General features: G+C 43.5%; 1 protein-coding gene across 1 annotated transcript; it reads right to left on the reverse strand.

Annotated features, from left to right (window-relative positions):
* Window positions 1-771: 771 nt before the first annotated feature.
* LOC105467564 (proteasome 26S subunit, ATPase 1) lies at window positions 772-16,124 on the reverse strand. Its single transcript, XM_011717254.2, has 11 exons — window positions 16,049-16,124; window positions 13,444-13,497; window positions 12,467-12,563; window positions 9,580-9,704; window positions 9,165-9,350; window positions 8,841-8,969; window positions 7,863-7,959; window positions 4,973-5,162; window positions 3,837-3,988; window positions 3,043-3,197; window positions 772-1,128 (listed from the first exon to the last, which is right to left on the reverse strand). Exons 1-11 carry the CDS (start codon window positions 16,049-16,051, stop codon window positions 994-996), a joined length of 1,323 nt encoding a protein of 440 aa, XP_011715556.1. The 5' UTR covers window positions 16,052-16,124; the 3' UTR covers window positions 772-993.
* Between the last annotated feature and the right edge of the window lie 4,414 nt (window positions 16,125-20,538).

Consider the following 20,538-nt stretch of genomic DNA (forward strand, 5'->3'; position numbering starts at 1 on the left):
GCATGGCTAATTTTTGTATTTTTAGTAAAGATGGGGTTTCACCATGTTGGCCAGGCTGGTCTTGAACTACTGACCTTGTGATACGCCTGCCTCAGCTTCCCAAAGTGCTGGGATTACAGGCATGAGCCACTGTGCCTGGCCAAATTGTGCTGTTTTTAAAGCCTGCGGTAACTTGTTATGGTATTAACAAAAAACGAATACACCCTCCTCATTCAACATGGGCCCCTACAACCCACGCCAGGCCACCTGTCGAGGGAATGCTTACCTTGATCTGCCCCACTTAATAGCATTAGGCCTGATTTGTTCAGAAAGAGAAATGAAGGAAATAGATGAAGAAAGGGAAGGGGAAGTTCTGACATGTTTCTGAACACCTTGAAAGGGATGAGGTTTCTAAGCCCAAGAACAAGGGCTTTCAAGATATCTCTAGGAATCCTCAGTCTCTTGGGAACACCAGTAGTTATTTTCTGCCCTCAGAGTGCTGAAACACGCATGGTCCACAAAACTTCCAAAAGGAATGCTGGACTTCCTTTAGAAGCAACAGCCACATTAATTCAGCCTTTATTAAACAACTGGCTCTGTGGTAGTGACCATTTCCCGCTGTAATTACTGTTGAACGCCAGCTCTGGGGGTGTGACGCGGGGAACGCATAGTGAGGTCCACACTCCTTGTGACTGCAGCCTGAGTTCCTATCCACAGGCTTCCCTGCAGCTGGGTCCACCCACAGGCTGCTGCTGAGCGGTAGGTGTGTGTGGAGACTGCAGAAACAGGAAGTGCTTGTGAAAGAGCACGCTTTATTGGGAAGCAGACTGCTGCAGAGTGACCAACAGACAGACCACCCAATGGGCATTTACACATCGTACTCCAAAAGACACAGGATGCTTTGCTAATAAAAATCAATGGGAATAGGGATTCCTCTAGGCAACTCCCAGAACCTCATCCCTTTCAGGGATTGAGAAATTTCCCAACCATTTTCCTGATGGCAGCCGTGGTTCACTAGAGATACAGCCCCTCAGGGGTGCCTTCCTGTTTCTTATAAAGAACATTTTCTTTAGATTTTTTGAAGTCTTCATTTGTTACTTTCATTCTACGTTCTCTTAAGGCCATCAGACCAGCTTCTGTACAGATTGCCTGTAAGAAAGAACAGTGTGTTCAGAAAGTGAAATACTTATTTTTATTCTAACAAGGAATTCCGAAAAAGCTATTCTAAAGCTGGGCGCAGTGGCTCACACCTGTAATCCCAGCACCAAGGCAGGCGGATCACCTGAGGTCAGGAGTTCAAGACCAGCCTGGCCAACATGGTGAAACCCCGTTTCTACTAAAAATAGAAAACATTAGCCAGGGACGGTGGCAGGCACCTGTAATCCCAGCTACTCGGGAGGCTGAGGCAGGAGAATTGCTTGAACCCGGGAAGTGGAGGTTGCAGTGAGCCAAGATCATGCCACTGTACTCTAGCCTGGGCAACGAGCGAAACTCCATCTCAAAAAAAAAAAATCTATTCTGAAATAAAGCATAAGACACCTAGACTAAACACAAATTGCTTATTTGGGAAAGATTTTGATTTTAAAAAATATTTTAAGCACCCTATTTTCTGAAAGGATGTGAAGTGGCTTAAACTGGGAGTTACTGTAACTAAGAAGACTGGCCTAAGGGTCGGGGCTGTGGGTTCTAGTTTTGGCTTAGGTTCTAACAAGCTATGTGGCTTGGCAGGTCAGTAAATTCTTACAGCACCACTTTCCTTAAAGAGAATAATATTCCTAGGAAACAAACGACATTATGCCCTGAAACTTATAGGCAATTGACAGTATATGTGTATTTCATTTACTTATAGTCATAAGAGAACATGTATTCTGGTTAGATACTCTAAGTGGCAGTATCTATACTATGGAATAATACTATAGAGTATAGCATTTATTCCAATCTATTTAATTTCTCAGTAATTACTTGCCCAAAGTAAAAGAAAACAATAACCCATGTTACATGGGTTACTGTTATTGTTTTAGGACTGATCTGTTTAGAAAGGAAAGAGAAATGAAGGAAATAGATAGAGAGGGACAGCAAATGAACATGTTACATGGGTTACTGTTTTCTTTTTCTTTTGGCCAGTAATTACTGTGGCAAAAACATGATGTGGCAAAAAACACAATCCTGGCGCGGAAGTTTGTTTGGTGATGGCCATCAGGTCATTTACTTCAAATGGTACAGGTGAAAGTTTTGTGTATAGAAAGAGAAAAGGCAAATCGGTAAAATGTTAACTCTTGGCAAATCACTGTGCTATTGTTGCAACTTTTTTGAAGGCTTAATTGTCAAAGTAAGTTTTTATCTTAAAAATAAAATGTTAAGATCTTTCAGTTTTTAAAAAAGAAGATAGATTTTACTCACCAACAGAGACACCTAGTTCTCTACGACTAACTGCCAATGATCCGTGGGCTCAGGGCAGGTGCTGACCTGGAAAGGCACTGCTTGTGCTGTCCCTACCTAACCATGGCACTTATGACCGACAAAAACCCAGTTCTTCCCAGGGAAAGCAGCTTGAACCCATATTCAACACTGCCAGGCCTTGCTGTAAATTCTGGTCAGCTGGGAGGAAATGTCCTAACTCATGTACATTTGTCATAAAATCAAGAGGTGTAATCTGGTAGAACCTTCCAGAACACAGATTGGGACATGAATGCGGTGGGTGCTTGGTCCCCACTCTGCAGCTCTGGGGAGAGTTCTCCCAGGACATATCCTTCCCTTGACCTGGGACTGAGCAGCTACATTGGACACACCTTGAGAAAGTCACCTGGGCCTAAGGCAGCTTAGTACCAGCAACTCAGCCTTGTGGCTACAGCCTTAGGGTCATTCACTGCATAAAATGATGCATTAAAAATGACTTCAAATAACAAGCACATATACTATTTGGATGTAATCATAAACCAATATGATGATTAAAATACAGACACCCATCTGTCCAGGCCAACCACCATCCCAAGAGCATGTATAGACTTTTTCCTGATTGACAGCCACATTCCCAGAAATGAGCTGACATGGCTAGGCTCTCACCTTGATGTCAGCACCAGAGAGGTCATCTTTAGCCATGATCAAGTCATCCAGGGTTACATCATCAGCCAGCGTCATCCTGCTTGTGTGAATCTGAAAGATGCGCTTCTTCGTCTTTTCATCAGGCAGGGGGAACTCAATCTTCCTGTCAATGCGGCCTGCAGGTATGAAAAGTTTTTAAGTCACACCACCATCAAAACCCAGGCTTGGCCATGGCTCAGAGGCCTCAGCCCATCTCCTTACATATGAAGTTTCAGTCAGACAGTATTCTGTGGGAAGGATGTCCAAATCTTAAAAAGTAACCATACATTTTTGTAGTTTGTAAATTTCTACATTTGAATTCTCTTCATTTAAAAGAAACTCTGTCTACTTTGCTACCTTCAGAAATAAATGAAAGGAGCAAGTCCTGAGTGAAATTGGACAGACCTATCGTGTTAAAAACATTACAAAAGACAGCAAACAAATCACTGTTTCTTCTGATGCTACCTGAAAGTAAAAACAACAAATCCTACCATCACATGAATTATTTCTTCCAGAAAAAGCAGCCAGTTCTTGAGGCTAAAAAAGGAATATTATGGAAAAGAAAAGATCAAGACATAAGACTGGAATTCAAAGGGCCGAGGTGCATAGACTATCATGTTCTCTTAACTCTCATCTCAAGGGGACCTATTTTTGGTAAATTATCCTAAGTTTCACTGCAGTTTTTGCTTTTTTATGTATCATTTTATAGGCCTCCCAAAGCACATTTAAATATATAAACACATTAATCTCCATGACGAAACAAAAGCAAATTTAACCTGGCCTGATAAGTGCTGGATCCAAAGTTTCTATTCGGTTTGTGGCCATGATAACTTTCACATCTCCCCTAGAATCAAATCCATCCAACTGGTTCAGCAGTTCCAACATTGTTCGCTGAATTTCTCTCTCCCCACCAGAATTGGAGTCATATCTTTGGGAAAAAAAAAAAGGGAAGGAATGAAGACCCAACTGATCACCTGCTCAAGAGAAATTACAGCAAAGACTTCATTGTGACAAAACACCTTAACAAACATTCCTGTTTAACTCACATGGCACTCCCTCAATTACGCTCAGAAAAAAATAAATTCAGCACCCTTTGCCATGGTCTGAATGTATTTCCCCAAATTTATGTGTTGAAACTTAATCCCTACTAGGTGGTTAAGAGATGAGGCCTTTTGGAAAGGGCTAAAAGGCATGAGGCAGAGCCTTATACTGCATGAGTTCCTTATTAAAAAAAGGCCTTGTACAGCATGTGTTCCTTATAAAAATGCTGCAGGGAACTAGCATAGGCCCTTTTTGCTCTTCCATTTGTCTCCTGAACATGTGTCCCCTTTGCAGAACAAGTGCCATCTCCGAAGCAGAGAGCAGCCCTCACTAGACATCAATGCCAGTGCCTTGATCCTGGGCTTCTCAGCCTCCAGACCTGTGGGAAATACATTTTCTATTCTTTATACAAAATACCAGTCCCAAGGCATTTTGTTACAGCAGCACAAATGGACTGACACTCCCCATCAGCCAAGTTACAGATCATATTTTTCCATAGCAGTTTCTGTGCCTGAAACTGTATCATTTATTTTGTTTCCATGTTTGGTGTCTGATCCCTGCAACCTGACTGTGAGCTCCTCCAGGGCAGAGGCTGTTGTGCTCACAGCTGTGTCCCTAGAGTCCAGATGGTCCTGGCTCAGGGTGTGTGCTCAAGACATGGTTATTCACAACTGAACAATCTCCAGACGTTCACAGCTCCTGGGCAGTTGTTACCTGGCTCCTGGGAGAGCAGAGCCTAAAGCATCCATGGAAGGCCACGCACGGCAAGAACTGTGGCCACAGAGAGAGCCCCCCGAGATGGTTCATTCTCAAGAGAAGAACTATGCGGTGTTCCCTCTAAACAAGGCAAAATAAGCATGAGAAAGTCTACCTTTTTGTCCCAATGGCGTCAATTTCATCAATAAACACGATGGACGGTGCATGTTCTTCAGCAACTCGAAACAATTCCCGTACGAGTTTGGGCCCATCACCTAGGTACTTCTGAATAAGTTCAGAGCCAACCACTCTCAAGAAAGTGGCTGAGGTTTGGTTTGCTACAGCTTTGGCTAACAAGGTTTTACCTATTTTAGATGAAAAAAGATTTAAAAAGACACCTCAAGTGCTGTTTTAACTTAAAAACTCGTATCATTACCACCTTAAATGGACACCAAAAACAGGTGGGCCCCCATGCTAAGGCATGTCACCAATTCAGGTGTCACCACATTCCGTTGTCCTGAGTAGACAAGAGGACATTTAGAAAAATCTACTAACATGTTTGGATTATCCTTAGCTATTTTCCTAAACTTATCATGATAACATCAGAAAATACTTTTTACTTGGTTATTTTCCAACCTTGACCCAGTTTCCCCTGAAGAACTGCGAACTATAATTACCCGTATGAAGAAATGCTTCGTACTATTAATGAAATAAATCTCATTTTTTTCTCTGGTTGAGCCTTTCTTGGGCCCCTTCAAAGTTGCATACATTAACCTGACCCACCCAACCCAGGGCTGGAGAGCCAAACTAAACTCCTAGGAAACGATCAGGGCTGGAAAAAAAGGTCTGGGAATCCTAGCTTTGGCCCTAAGGAGACACACACAGTGTTCCTGAGCTCCAGGCATGCAGTGCCCGCTGCTCCAGAAGAGTAGCTACTGGGTGGGCTTGCTGCCAGCTCAGACAGCTGAGACAGGACCAGCTCTTGATGAAGCCCACAGTGAGAGCTGCTGTGACATGCCCTTCCAAGGCAGAGGCAGTTCCTCCCACTGATCTCAGGGAAGAGCTCAAACATCATTTCCAATACTGCTCTACTTGCTGATATTTCACTTTCAGGTTAAAAACGAGTCAGCCGGCCGGGCGTAGTGGCTCATGCCTGTAATCCCAGCACTTTGGGAGGCTGAGGCGGGAGGATCACCTGAGGCTGGGAGTTCACGACCAACCTGACCAACATGGAGAAACCCTGTCTCTACTAAAAAAATTACAATATTAGCCGGCACATGCTTGTAATCTTAGCTACTCAGGAGGCTGAGGCAGGAGAATCGCTTGAACCGGGGAGGCTAAGGCAGGAGAATCGCTTGAACCCGGGAGGCGGAGGTTGCGGTGAGCCAAGATCATGCCATTGCACTCCAGCCTGGGCAACAAGAGTGAAACTCCGCCTCAAAAAAAAAAAAAAGAAAGAAAAGAAAAACAAGAGTCAGCAAAGAGTGCCCAACTTGAGAATTTTTGAATTGGAAGACCTAGGACCCTTTGGTGGTCTGTGAGGACCCTGGCAAGAGCTGGGTGGGTGCCTCAGGATAAAGAGGCAGTTAGGGGCAGAACTGGCAGCCTCAGGCCGGCACAGGAGGAGTGTGGAGGCAGCTAGATGGTATGTGACAGGGAAGACTTCCCAGAAATGGGATGGTTGACACAAAGCTCAGCTTTGTAACATGTGGCAATGATGTTCCTTTTAGACAGGCAGAGTAGCAGGTGCAAAGGCTGAACTGCTCCCTGAAAGCATCAGTGAGGGAAGGTGAACAGAAAATAAACAGGACCTTTTCAGTGGATAGGATCTTACAGTGCAGAAGCAGCCAAGTCTAGCCCCTGGGCTGCTTCTGTGGTCAGAGGGCTCACTGAACAAGCTGCCTGCTCCTCTGACAGACTTGCCTGTCCAGTCCTGCCTCCCAGCCCTGTACCGCAGCCCCTTTAGTACTAGAGCCCCACAGGGGGCCTACAGCTGTGGGTCAGGAGGCCTGTGTTCCAGCTCCAGCCCTGTTACTAGCTCAACTCCCAGAGGGGCCTTGGGCTAGTCACCGGCCGCTCTGAAACATAATTTCCTAAGCTGTAAGTTGAGGGGCTGTAGGAGAGCGATCTCTTCTAGCTCTCGGCCTCTGGGTACAGGCGTCTCCCAGTCTCTCCATTGTGGGCACCCCTCAGCATGGATCCTCTTAGGAACACTGTCAATTCTCTCAAATGACTGCTTAAATGAATCTGATACAGCAGAATAGAGCTTTTTTTTTTAGGAGACAGTCTCGCTCTGTCACCCAGGCTGGAACGCAGTGGCATGATCTCAGCTCACTGCAACCTCTGTATCCCAGGTTCGAGTGGTTTTCCTGCCTCAGCCTCCCGAGTAGCTGGACTACAGATGTGCACCACCACATCCAGCCAGTTTTTGTATTTTTAGTAGAGACGGGGTTTCGCCACATAGGCCAGGCTGGTCTTGAACTCCTGGCCTCAAGTCATCCACCCACCTTGACCTCCCAAAGTACTGGGATTACTGGCATGAGCCACCATGCTCAGAATAGAGCTTTTAAAGTAGCACTTCTCCACTATGGCTCCCAGGCTTGGCCATACTCCAGATGAATAGATCAAAATCTTTGGGGATGGGGCCAGGCATCATTTTTTTTTTTTTCATATTTTTTTTTTCTTTTTTTGAGACAGGTTCTCACTCTGTTGCCCAGGCTGGAATGCAGTGGTGTGATCATAGCTCACTGTAGCCTTGACCTCCAGGGCTCAGGTGATCCCCCTACCTCAGCCTCTTGGGTAGCTGGGACTACAGGCATGCACCACCACACCCGGCTAATTTTTTATAGAGATGGGGTTTCGCCAAGTTGCTCAGGCTTTTTTTTTTTGCATCAGTATTTTGAAAGCTCCCAAGGTGATTCCAACATGTAGACAAGGTTGAGCAGCCCTGTTTTAAACTAAGGAATTGTGGTGTCCTCACTTACTAGTTCAGTAATTATAACTAGCCAATGCTGCTACTCAAGAGACCAGCTAGGTGCCTGGAAAGTGTCAAAAACAGAGCATACCTGTGCCAGGTGGACCATAGAGAATGACCCCCTTAGGAGGCTTTATACCCATCTCTTCATAATATTCAGGATGGGTGAGAGGAAGCTCCACAGATTCCTATGAAAAGTAGTAAAAATGAAAGGCTTTACTGAAATTATTAGCATATTTACTAATTGGCAACATAAGAATATCTTGCTTTCAACAAAAATAAGTAAAAATCTCAATTCCTCTTCTTAGAGACAATGTGCTTGATTTCTATTAGCAGCAAAGACATACTGAAGATGACACCTGTCCTACTTGAGTTCCCTGCACCCGTTCCATCTCCCTGTCACACCCAATTCCCCTTTTACTTTCTAGTAGAAGTCAGCCTGGAGCTCTTCTTGAGCAAGAGAGACTTAAGAAAGCTAAAGTTCACCCTTTTCAATTAAACTACAGATAGGACCGGGAAAGGCTCTTCCCATCTAGGGACATTATGGCTATTTCTCAGCTGCCTCAGAGGTCCTTGGCAGAGATCTGTGATGGCTCGGAATGACTTCCCTATGAAAGAACATGCAGACAGCCCACAGCCATCCTCAATGACCATATCCCCTGCAGCCCCCAGGGCCGCTGAAGGCACTGGGATTATGCTCCAACCCCACCACTGTCTAAATGTGTGCAAGTACACATGCTAGCTCCATAAAGCACTGGAGGCTTCCAGATAAACACAACTGAAGTCAACACAGTCAGAAACATTACATATTCACACAGACAATGCAGTCAACATTACATATAAAAAGAATGAAGCTGCAGCTGCTGCAGGAACCATCACACAACTGATTGTTATTTCTATCACCTAACTCAGTATTAACAAATACAAAAATACCACAACTGGCAAGCTCTGTCTCAGCTACTGGTTTGATTAATAAACAAGCAAACATATCAAACAATTCCAAAGTATCCTAAATGGGACAGCAGAAACCAAAACTCAGAAAAAACCCAGAGATGGTTACCAATCATACCTTAATTTCCTGAATTTGGTTGTCCAACCCCCCAATATCCGCATAGGTCTCCTGGGGGGCCTTTTCCACCTTCATCACTGTGACCAGGGGATCCGTGTCATCCATCAGCACCCCTATCACGGCATGCACCTAACAGGAAACATCAACGTTTAACACAGGAACGTGAGGTTCGCTGGATCTGTTTACAGCAAAGCGATGCCAATCATGACATCCTTCTCCTGCCTCAGGAGTGCTTTGGTGATCTACTTCCATGGGACAGGAAGATGGATCTAAGTGAAAAGAGAAAGCACTTCCATGGGCTTTTGAAAAAGACTATCACCTCACCTTGTGATTGAGCAGGACCGAGCAGCCAGGTTCCAGCAGATCCTTGTCTACAAATGAAAGAATGCTGACGTAGTGTTCTGAGCCCACAGATGTAGACACGATGGCATGATTGTCATCAATGATCTCTTCCAAGGTTCCTACTGACATCGGGGTCCCCCTCAGATCATCCACTTTTGATCTTTCCTCCTATGTATGAAAATGCCAAGGGAAAAAAGCAGACTAGACCTAAAAGTAGATGATCCTGATAGTTCAGTAGATTTGCAAAGCAGCTGATGCTTAGTAAAAGGCAACTAATAATACTTCATGAAAGCCTGGACAGGTTCAACTACTTGAATTTCATTTATTTGTTGACAATTTTAGGTTCTAAATAGAATTCAATTTGTAAAAAAGAAAATGAAGTAACTTTTCAACTCACCTCTTGCTTTTCTTCTAATGGTTTCATTTGTTCCTGATTTCTAATGAATTCTTCCTCCATGAGAAGATAGTCTTTAATTCTCTCTAACTTCAGTAATTTTAACCGGCACTGAGTGTGAGGTGTCACTGAAATTAAAATATCAAGTTTCATTATACGTGGACCCTGAAGTTTGCAAGAAAGGAATTAAGATTTTAAAATAAGCTCATTTTTGTTGGAGATAGCTTCAGAAAAATTCAGTTTAGTAACTCTAAGTAAGCAGGTGCCAAAATGGAAAGGGGAGTTTGGCCGTGATATAATCAAGACTTTCAAAATGGGGATGGGGTTTATGACCAAATAGCTAGCCCCTTGGCTGAAGAGTCTGTATAAAGAAGAAAAAAGCTACTGACCCATCAGATACCTGGGTCTGGTTCATTTTTTCCCATAGGTACTAATAAAAAGTTACATATGTTTCTCAGTCCAGTATATACACTGTCGCATGCTGGCTGTATACACACTCATCTATTTGTAAAATTTTGAAATATCAGGGATATTAACCCTGTTTATCACATATATGGCAAATATGTTTTCCATGTATTATTGTTTCTTTTGGCTTTGAAGTCTCAAGTCACAGAGGAATTGTGTCTTTTTTTTTTTTTTTTTTTTTTTTGAGACAGAGTCTTGCTCTGTCACCCAGGCTGGAGTGCAGTGGCACCATCTCAGCTCATTGCAACCTCTGCCTCCTGGGTTCAAGTGATTCTCCTGCCTCAGCCTCCTGAGTAGTTGGAATTACAGGCGCATGCCACTACACCTGGCTAACTTTTTGGATTTTTAGTAGAGATGGGGTTTCAACATGTTAGCCAGGATGGTTCCAATCTCCTGACCTTGTGATCCACCCGCCTTGGCCTCCCAAAGTGCTGGGAATTGTATCATTTTTATAGACAAATATGTCAATCTTTTCTTTTATGGTTTCTGGGTTTTCCCATTTACTTCAAAAACTTTCTTCTTCCCTAAGGTTAATTTTCATTTATTTATTTTCACACATATACCTGTATTCCATTTGGCAAGAGTCAAGAATCTAATTTCATTTTCTTTGGACAAAAATTTTTGAAATGCCTTTTATATATACTTAAAAAAATTTTTGTTATTATACTTTAAGTTCTAGGGTACATGTGCACAACATGCAGGTTTGTTACATATGTATACATGTGCCATGTTGGTGTGCTGCACCCATTAACTCGTCATTTACATTAGGTATATCTCCTAATGCTATCCCTCCCCCCTCCCCCCACCTCACAACAGGCCCCAGTGTGTGATGCTCCCCACCCTGTGTCCAAGTGTTCTCATTGTTCAATTCCCACCTATGTGTGAGAACATGCGGTGTTTGGTTTTCTGTCCTTGCAATAGTTTGCTCAGAATGATGGTTTCCAGCTTCATCCATGTCCCTATAAAGGACGTGAACTCATCCTTTTTTATGGCTGCATAGTATTCCATGGTGTATATGTGCCACATTTTCTTAATCTAGTCTATCATTACTGGACATTTGGGTTGGTTCCAAGTCTTTGCTATTGCGAATAGTGCCACAATAAACATACGTGTGCATGTGTCTTTATAGCAGCATGATTTATAATCCTTTGGGTATATACCCTGTAATGGGATGGCTGGGTCAAATGGTATTTCTAGTTCTAGATCCTTGAGGAATCGCCACACTGTCTTCCACAATGGTTGAAGTAGTTTACAGTCCCACCAACGTGTAAAAGTGTTCCCATTTCTTTCTCCACATCGCCATTCTAACTGGTATGAGATGGTATCTCATTGTGGTTTTGATTTGCGTTTCTCTGATGGAAATGCCTTGCATATTAAATAACCCATCCTATTCCCCACAGACCTGAAGTGGCACCTTCAGTGTATATTAAATATCCATGTAACATGACTGTTTTTGGACTTCCTACTCTGTTCTGGTAGCCTGTCTTTTTCTGTACCAGCACCATACCAATTTGTTATGGTAAACAAATGGCTGGTTTTACTGATTTCCTTCAATTAACTGAACAATGTTTTTTAAAGTAGTTTAAGTATTTCTTCTTAGTTTTTTCTTCTAAGCAGGGAGGAGCATATTTAGATGAGGGTTTGGGGATGTATTTGAGCTGAAGCCTGAGAGATGATGAGAAGCAAGTAGCCATGATTAGAACTGGGGGAAGAAGAAGATTTTAGGCAGAGGAATGAGTGAGGGCAAAGGCCCTGATATGTACAAAAGTCAAAAAAACATAAGGCAAGCAGTGTGTCCAATGAGCAAGGGGGAGTGGCAGGGCTGAGATCGGAGAGGTGGGCTGGGTCAGGTTGTCTGGTATGAATTTTATTCTATGTTCGGCAGGAAGCCATTGAAAAATTTTATTGTAACTTCAGGCATTGCATGATCTGAATTTCAACACAGTGGCATTTCATTTCAAATACACATGATTCTGAGTTACTAAAGTTCAACCTGCGTTTTGTAATTTAAAACTATACTTTTATTTATTTATTTTGAGATGGAGTCTTGTTCTGTCATCCAGGCTAGAGTACAGTGACGTAATCTTGGCTCACTGCAATCCACCTCCTAGGTTCAAGTGATTCTCCTGCCTTAGCCTCCCAAGTTAACACTATACTTTTAATCCACTAAAGGAGCCTTTAAAGAAAAATGGTGACATTTCTTAAAGTGAGACACAATCATATAATACTGTATTTTAAAACAAAAGATAACTTGTATGCCAACCTAGAGGAATGTCACACTCAAGAGTTAGGTGAAATTGAATCACAAAGCTAGAGCTTCAGTTGCCCTCTACTTCCTGTTTCCCCTTTCAGACTCTAAGCTGCATGCACAGAAACGGTTTCTCCTAAGAACTGGAAAGATGGCAAGGAGGAGCCATGTCATTACCCAGTGGCAGTTTGCTGGCAGCGTCTGGTCCCTTCGTTTTCTTCTTCTTTTTCCCCACTCTAGTTGGTACAGGAGGTTCATATTTCTTTTTCTTGTCCTTGAGTTGTTAGAACAGCAGGAAAAAAAAAGTCACATGAAAATCATATTAAAACACAAATTTATTTCTGTACCACCATCATCTATTTTCAGGTGGTACAATTTTCCTTATCTTTTAGGATGTTATTAAAAACCTGACTTGTTTCACATTCCTGCAATTTTAATAAGTAAATATGATAAGTAAATGTAAGCTGGGTGCGGTGGCTCACGTCTGTAATCCCAGCAATTTGGGAGGCTGAGGCAGGCAGATCACTTGAGGTCAGGAGTTTGAGACCAGCTTGGCCAACATGGCGAAACCCTGTCTCTACTAAAAATACAAAAATTAGCCGGGTGTGGTGGTGGGCACCTGTAATCCCAGCTACTCGGGAGGCTGAGACAGGAGAATTGCTCGAACAGAGGCAGAGGTTGCAGTGAGCCAAGATCGCACCACTGCACTCCAGCCTGGGCGACAGAGCAAGATTCCATCTCAAATAATAATAATAAATGAAAATAAATATAATCTTTTTACCACACACATAAGTGACAATGAGTCATATTATTCCAATAAGGTATAGAGGGGTAAGAATCAAGTTATACGCCAAAAGTTTAGGTAACCTGAGGCAATCTTCATACCTCAGGATATTAGACACCAAAATTATAGGCAATTTACTTTAATACTTCTATAAGGTCATTACTTTTACACACTTAAATACCTATTTGATGGTTAGGTCAATAACCTTTTCTAAAGCATAAGCATACTTATTCTATCTGTAGGACAGGCTAGTTTAAAAACTACTGGATCACTCTACTTTTTAAAACTCATGAATCCCCATAGAACTTCTCAGCCGAGACCACATTTTCTATAATTTGCTCGTATCACAGGACAAATCTGGCATATTTACCTTGTCATCCTTCTTGCCACCTCCAGGACCATGACCACCACTCTGACTTTGACCCTGTGGGAGAAAAATCAGACACAGATGTAAATTCAGAATATGATCACTTGAAAAGAATGCCTTCATACTGTCCTGTGAGTCTGTAACGTGTCCTGTGAGTCTGTAACATTTCTCCTTCGTTTCAACATTTCTGAACGCAAGAGGTAATACTTGCAGTCAATGTGTGCATTTAGTGTGGCAGAATTTCTTTTTCCCCGAAAAGATGTTTGATGGATTACCGGTACACCTGGCAATTGATTGCATCTTAGAATCAAGAACAACTCTATTGAGAAGTAGATATAACCAAAGAGGCTGAGAGTCTTAAGATCACCCCCTCTTGAGGGGAAAATATGGACCTTCCCAGCTTTTGATAGGAAACTACCAGACTGAAGCTACCAAGAATATATTCCATAAAATCAGGCTATGAAAGCTAAGTCATTTTACACGCTTGGAAAATGTTTACCAATCATTTACCCCTTACTTAGATCACACCAAGATCCAGAAGACTTTCCTTCCAATAGCACCTTATCTAATTCCTACCCCTAAAGTCAGGGGGCTTCCGGGCAGGTCTTTCTTCTCAATCTGAAAAGCTCTATCACTTTAAGGTGTTAAGAACTTAGTGTATTAATAAACTCAGTGGGATTCCAGATTTTAAAAGGCCCTTCAGTTATAGGACAAAGCTTAACACTGAACAATGTCTCAGAAATGGTGGCATTTTAAATATGAAGATGAGTGAACTTCCTGATTAGAAGGGCCCACTCAGCTCCCTCAGATCAGCCCCACGCAGCACTTCTAAATGAATACACCAACACTTCTTCACCTCTTGGGCATTTTACATGTTTCTCAGTCTCAAATAACAAGTACACCAATTACTGAACCCCTACTATATGCCAAGCAGTGTCCTAAATATTCTCCCAAGTATTATCCCACTGAATTCTTACAAACACTATGATATTGGTACTATCATTACCCCCCCACCATTTGCAGATAAGAAAACTAAGTCCCAGAGAGCTTAAATGACTTGCCTGTTGTCACAAAGCCTGTCAGAGATGGAGCCAGAAATCACACTCAGGTTTGCTGAATGTCAAAACCCAGGTGTTTCTCTACTGTTCTAGAAAAAACCGATGGGGTTTGTGTTGCAGCACAGCCACTTACTGTGTTTCCATTTCTTCCTTATCAAAATAAGGACAGTAGTAATTACCTCGAGGGAACTGTTGTAATAAATGAGAAAATGCTGGAAAAGTACTTGGCACATGCTTAGAATACTACCCAGAAATCCGTGTAAGACCTCTATGAGGCCGGGTGCGGTGGCTCACGCCTGTAATCCCACTTTGGGAGGCCGAGGCGGGCGGATCACAAGGTCAGGAGTTCAGGACCAGCCTGGCCAACATAGTGAAACGCCGTATCTACCAAAATACAAAAATTAGCCTGGTGTAGTGGCGGGCGCCTGTAGTCGCAGCTACTTGGGAGGCTGAGGCAGGAGAATCGCTTGAACCCGGGAGGCGGAGATCGCGCCACTGCACTCTAGCCTGGACAGACCAAGACTCCGTCTCAAAAAAACAAAACAAAACGACTTCTATGAGATCTGACGTTCTTGGCGTTCATGATACAGGTTAAACATTCCCATCTCAGGTTCTTTGCATGTGCTGTATCTTCTGCCTGGACATTTCCCTCGGACATCTGCAGGGGTTACTCCCTCAATTTCGGTCCGCGCAAATTTCACCTCCTCAGAGCGACATTCGCTGACTCTATAAAAAGCAGCCACCCCTCCATGTTTTCCCTTTCTATACAATAACCATACAACAATGACCACCCCACCCCTTACATCATATTTCTGATTATTGTCTGCCTTCTGCTCTAGAATGTACGCACTATGAAGGCAGGGACTTCATCAATCCCGCTCACCCCCTGTATCCTCAGTGTCTGGAACAGAAGCTAGCCAAAAGTTTAACAACAACAACAAGAAAACACCAAGTGCTCAGTAAATACTTGTTTAGTGAATTGATGAATAAATGCTAGCTGTTTTTATTATTACTACTGCACCACGGGCCCTTTCCGTTTGAGCTCCGCCTGTCATAATAGCGTCTTTAAGGCCTCCTTCAAACGCCGCCAGCTCCGAAAGGCCTTCCACGACTCCGCTCTCCCCTCCTCAGGTGGAACGAATCCCACCCTCTTCTCCAGCACCCTTCGGCTGCCCGACTCAAAAAGCATTTTTCCCAGTGACTCGAGGAGGCGCCCCCGAAACTCCCAGCGCGGATCAGCAAAGCCCTGGTCGGCGGAGCAGCAAAGCCAGGGACCTGATCCGTTCTGCCGCCCCACAAGCCCACGCAGGAGACCTCTCTGCGCTGAGCCCCGGCCCCAGGACCCCCGGGTAAGGCCCGCTAGTCGGCCCTGGCCCGCGGTGGACCTGAGCGCGGTCCCTGGGAGCCTCCACCCGGCGAGAAGATCAGGCCGGCAGGAGGAGAAGAGGGCAGTCCCAGTTCCTCGGGCAGCCGCCTCTGTCTCTCGCCTCAGGCCGCGGCGACCCCATCGCACTGCGACCACCAGCGGAAAGAAATCCTTAGTCACTCACCATCTTGCCTTGGCCACTTGAGCTGCCGCTGCCGGAAGTTCCTCCACCACGGCGGCCCGCCAGAGGCGGAAGTCGTTAGGGACGCTACGGAAGCCGATAGGAACCAAATTGTGCGCAGACCAAGTTGTGCTCTAAGGGCTTGTGCGGGCGAACTAGGGCAACGCAGTAATTTATAGGCATAACGTGAACTTTATAAATATTTTACTTGAAAGAAATTTTGAATACCCGTTATGAGGCGCTAGTGAACAACTTAAGACAATGACCCCAACTGTCAAAGAGCTAGGACAATCGTGAAAATATACAATATTTAAATTATGCAAAATTTATAACTGGTAAGAACTTTATTGTTCTAAAAACTGGAATGGCATTTGGAACCGGGAAGTTGACATATACATTTGCACAAATATTTCAGTTATTATTCAGCTTCTGGAATTAACCTGCACACCTGGGAGTATGTGTGTGTGTAATGAGTCATCTAAACCTGTCTTTTTCTGATGACCTGTGACTTGTGATGATGCCAGATGTCTTAAATTCCTCTTCTTGAAGCTGATTGGTAAAGTTAATCATTTGTTACACCCTCCAGGACATCAGAAAAATGGCAAGAATCCCTTCTATTTCTGGAAATTCCATTAACAAGTGCTCAAAATGCTGCATGTTTCTGGAGAGATGGATTTTTTTTTTCTGCTCCAGATTAATTTAGGGATTTTAGTTGTGAAATACTAAAAATATTTCCCTTATGAACACACAACAGGTACACTTCTTCCTTTTTATCATTACTGGAACACGGTAATGGAAAGTCTTAGCACTATCGACCTCTGTTAACAAATTTGGCATCTAGTGTACATGACACATGAAATCACACGATAGGATGGGGCAAGATGATTATCCCTTCACACACTGCTGAAAGCAATGCCAGTGTGGTATGGAAGGTCTAGGCAATCTGTGTATAACCTGGAAAAGTATGGGGTTCCTGAGATGGTGACACGTGCAAAGAAATATAGGCTGAGGACTAAAACTGAAGACCTTAATTCTGGAGGACATGCTGATGGAGGAAGTGCCCTCTTAATGCATAGCAACCCTACTTTCTTTCTCTCTCTCTCTCTTTTAAGAGACTCTCATTGCCCAGGCTGGAGTGCAGTGGTGTGATCTCAGCTCACTGCAACCTCTGCCTCCTAGGTTCAAGCGATTCTCCTGCCTCAGCCTTCCAAGTAGCTGGGAATACAGGCACCAGCCACCACACCCGGCTAATTTTTTGCATTTTTTTTTTTTTTTTTTTTTGAGACGGAGTCCAGCTCTGTCGCCCAGCCCAGGCTGGAGTGCAGTGGCGCGATCTCGGCTCACTGCAAGCTCCGCCTCCCGGGTTCACGCCATTCTCCTGCCTCAGCCTCCCGAGTAGCTGGGACTACAGGCGCCCACAGCCGCGCCCGGCTAATTTTTTGTATTTTTAGTAGAGACGGGGTTTCACCGTGGTCTCGATCTCCTGACCTTGTGATCCGCCCGCCTCGGCCTCCCAAAGTGCTGGGATTACAGGCGTGAACCACCGCGCCCGGCCTATTTTTTGCATTTTTAGTAGAGATGAGGTTTCACCATGTTGGCCAGGCTGGTTTTGAACTCCTGACTCAAGTGATTTGCATACCTCGGCCTCCCAAAGTGCTGGGATTACAGGCGTGAGCCACCGCGCCCGTCCCCGTTCATCGATTTTGCCTTATGGCTGACTCTCTCAATCCTCCCCACCTGGTTAACAGCCATCTCCACAACTCTCCCTCTTTTCCACTTGCAATTTCCAACCTCCCACCCTGGTGGGGCCAGGGTGGACAGAGGGGGCGGGGCCGAGGTGGACAGAGGGCAGGTGCCAGAGGCAAGTGTGCATCCTGTTCAATAGCCCTCCCGCAACCTCAAGCACATCAGAACCAGCCCAGATGCTGACAAAATGCAGACTCTGGTGCCATCCCCCAGAGACTGTGATTCTGTAGGCCCATGGCAGGGCCCAGACACCTACATTTTAACGGATACCCCAAGGGATTCTGAGGCTGGGTGGCTCATACACCACATTTTTAGAGCCGGAACTCCAGAACAGAGGTCTACAAAGCCGGGCAGCCACGCCCTGGTGGCCCAGGGGCCCATTCGTGTGTTGGAAGAAGCCATCAGAATGACTTTTTATTTAAAAAATAAGAATAATTACTAGGCAAACAGCCAAGGGGTTAACAATGTGGGCCCCACCTCCAGGTCTCCTTTCCAGCCTTGTCACCAGTGAGCTGTGTTGTTGTGTCTCAGTTCTGTCGTCTGTGAAATGGGGACCTTTATAGTTCTTCCCTCATGGTGCCATTGTTTAAGGACTAAAGTAAAATGCTGAGAATTGCACCTGGCATAGGACAATTGCTCTAGGTATCAGCTACTCTGATTATTATTATTATTTTGAGACAAGGTCTCATGCTGTTACCCATGCTGGAGTGCAGTGACACAATCTTGGCTCAACTCCACCTCCCGGGTTCAAGCAATTCTCCTGCCTCAGCCTCCCAAGTAGCTGGGATTACAGGCACCCATCCCCATGCCTAGCTAATTTTTGTATTTTTAGTAGAGATGGGGTTTCACCATGCTGGCCAGGCTGGTCTCCAATTCCTGACCTCAAGTGATAAACCCACTTCGGCCTCCCAAAGTGTGACAGGTGTGAGCCTCCGCACCTGGCCTTATTAGTATTTTTTTTTAAATATACAAATTGCCATTGGCGCCCTCATTCAGTGCATATATTAGATGGTCCCATATCCCACTCAAAATTTATAATCTCTTGGTAGAGTGGTACAGTGATCTTCAAACACATTTCTTCATGCATTCTCAAAAGTAATTTGCAAAATGTATTTCTTGACACATTTCTAGGTTAGCATCTAAATTTCATATAAGTTTAAATAGCTGCAAATGATCCACTTGCCAGAAAGTTTTAAGTATTGACACTTTAATGTATATACACAAAGGAATCTAACTGTCATGATAGTTTGATATTTCATCCATTTCAAACTTATGTATGCAGGCTTTTTTCTAGCATTGAAAATATTTGCTTTCATCTCTTCCCTTTGAAGTGAACATTTCCATTCCATTTATCATGCATACTTTTATCCTAATATCGTGTATGTTGATGCTGAAAAACATTTTATTGATTGACCTCTCGCACATTTTTGCAAAAGTTTTATAAGTCAGAATTTTTTCATGTATTTTATTTTCTGTGTCTTTTGGGTCCTGCATGCTAAAAATGTTTTCTGGATTTGGAGTTATTATCAGTTACCACCAGTACGCACTTGATCAAGATGATATACAGTCTGTGGTAAGTTAGTGTTCATTTCACCTATCCATGGATGGATATAACAATGTCAGAATGAGGCAGGGTTCAGCACCAATTCTAGTCTCGTTAGTTATTGTTTACAGATGTTTGGGCTGAGAATTCTCATTCACATGAACGGGAAAGAAAATAATTTTGTGATGAAAATGTCATGCAATTCTTTCCAATCCTATATCCTAAACAAAAAAATCACACAGTGATTGATCCACAAAATCTATTATTAATGATAATTTGAAATAAGTCTTTCTTCAATGTGGTTGCCAGGAACTAGAAAACACTGTAGGTGCAAAACAATTCGTTCGCCAGTGATTAGGGTCATTCAGTTTCTCAGTTTCTGGGAAATGCACCCAAGAGGCTTTCCCATGACTTACCAAATACTATCCATGAAGACATGTTACTCTTTCACTCAGAGCTTAAACTGATAGCCTGAAAAAGAACTGGAAAATTTTTAATATCATTAATCTTATTATACCCCTGGAAATACAGTTTTTTTTTTTTTTTTGAAGCAGGGTCTTGCTCTGTTGCCCAAGCTGGAGTGCAGTGGCACGATCTGGGCTCATTGCAGCCTCCACCTCCCAGGTTCAAGCCGTTCTCCTGCCTCAGCCTCCTGAGTAGCTGGGACTACAGGCACTTGCCACCATGCCTGGCTAATTTTTGTAATTTTTGTAGAGAGGAGGTTTCACCATCTTGGTCAGGCTGGTCTCAAACTCCTGACCTCAAGTGATCCACCCACCTCGGCCTCCCAAAGTGCTGGGTTTACAGGCGTGAGCCACCGCACCTGGCCTGGAAATACAATGTTTTTCATAATATTTTAAGATCATAGGAATTTAAAAGTTAACTTTCTTTAAATACATTTTTGTCAAAGCCATGGAGCAGCAGAGTTTTAGAGCATTCTATTTCTGAAAAATGTCCAATGGAAAATTAGTGCTCCACTTCAACCCATTTAGCCAAATCAGATTTATTACTTGGGAGGAAAAAAAAAAAACCCTCAACTTTTATTTTTCAATTACACAAACCTCTTCATATGTAAATCAAGAAATATTATTTTTAGAATGACAGAGATAAATTATAGAATGCAACTCATAAGACAAATAATCAGAAACAGTTAAGATAAAATTAAAATAATATATTTATAAAGTTATATAGTAAGAAAAAATTA

This window comes from Macaca nemestrina, chromosome 7 (assembly GCF_043159975.1).
Source record: "Macaca nemestrina isolate mMacNem1 chromosome 7, mMacNem.hap1, whole genome shotgun sequence".
NCBI classification, from domain to species: domain Eukaryota; kingdom Metazoa; phylum Chordata; class Mammalia; order Primates; family Cercopithecidae; genus Macaca; species Macaca nemestrina.

Excerpts from the sequence above, each read along its gene's own strand:
- LOC105467564 (XM_011717254.2), bottom strand. Across the intron at positions 8,970-9,164 it reads CGGTCCTGCTCAATCACAAG|GTGCATGCCGTGATAGGGGT; the intron begins GTGAGGTGATAG and ends GTTTCCTGTTAG. Across the intron at positions 7,960-8,840 it reads ACCAAATTCAGGAAATTAAG|GAATCTGTGGAGCTTCCTCT; the intron begins GTATGATTGGTA and ends TACTTTTCATAG.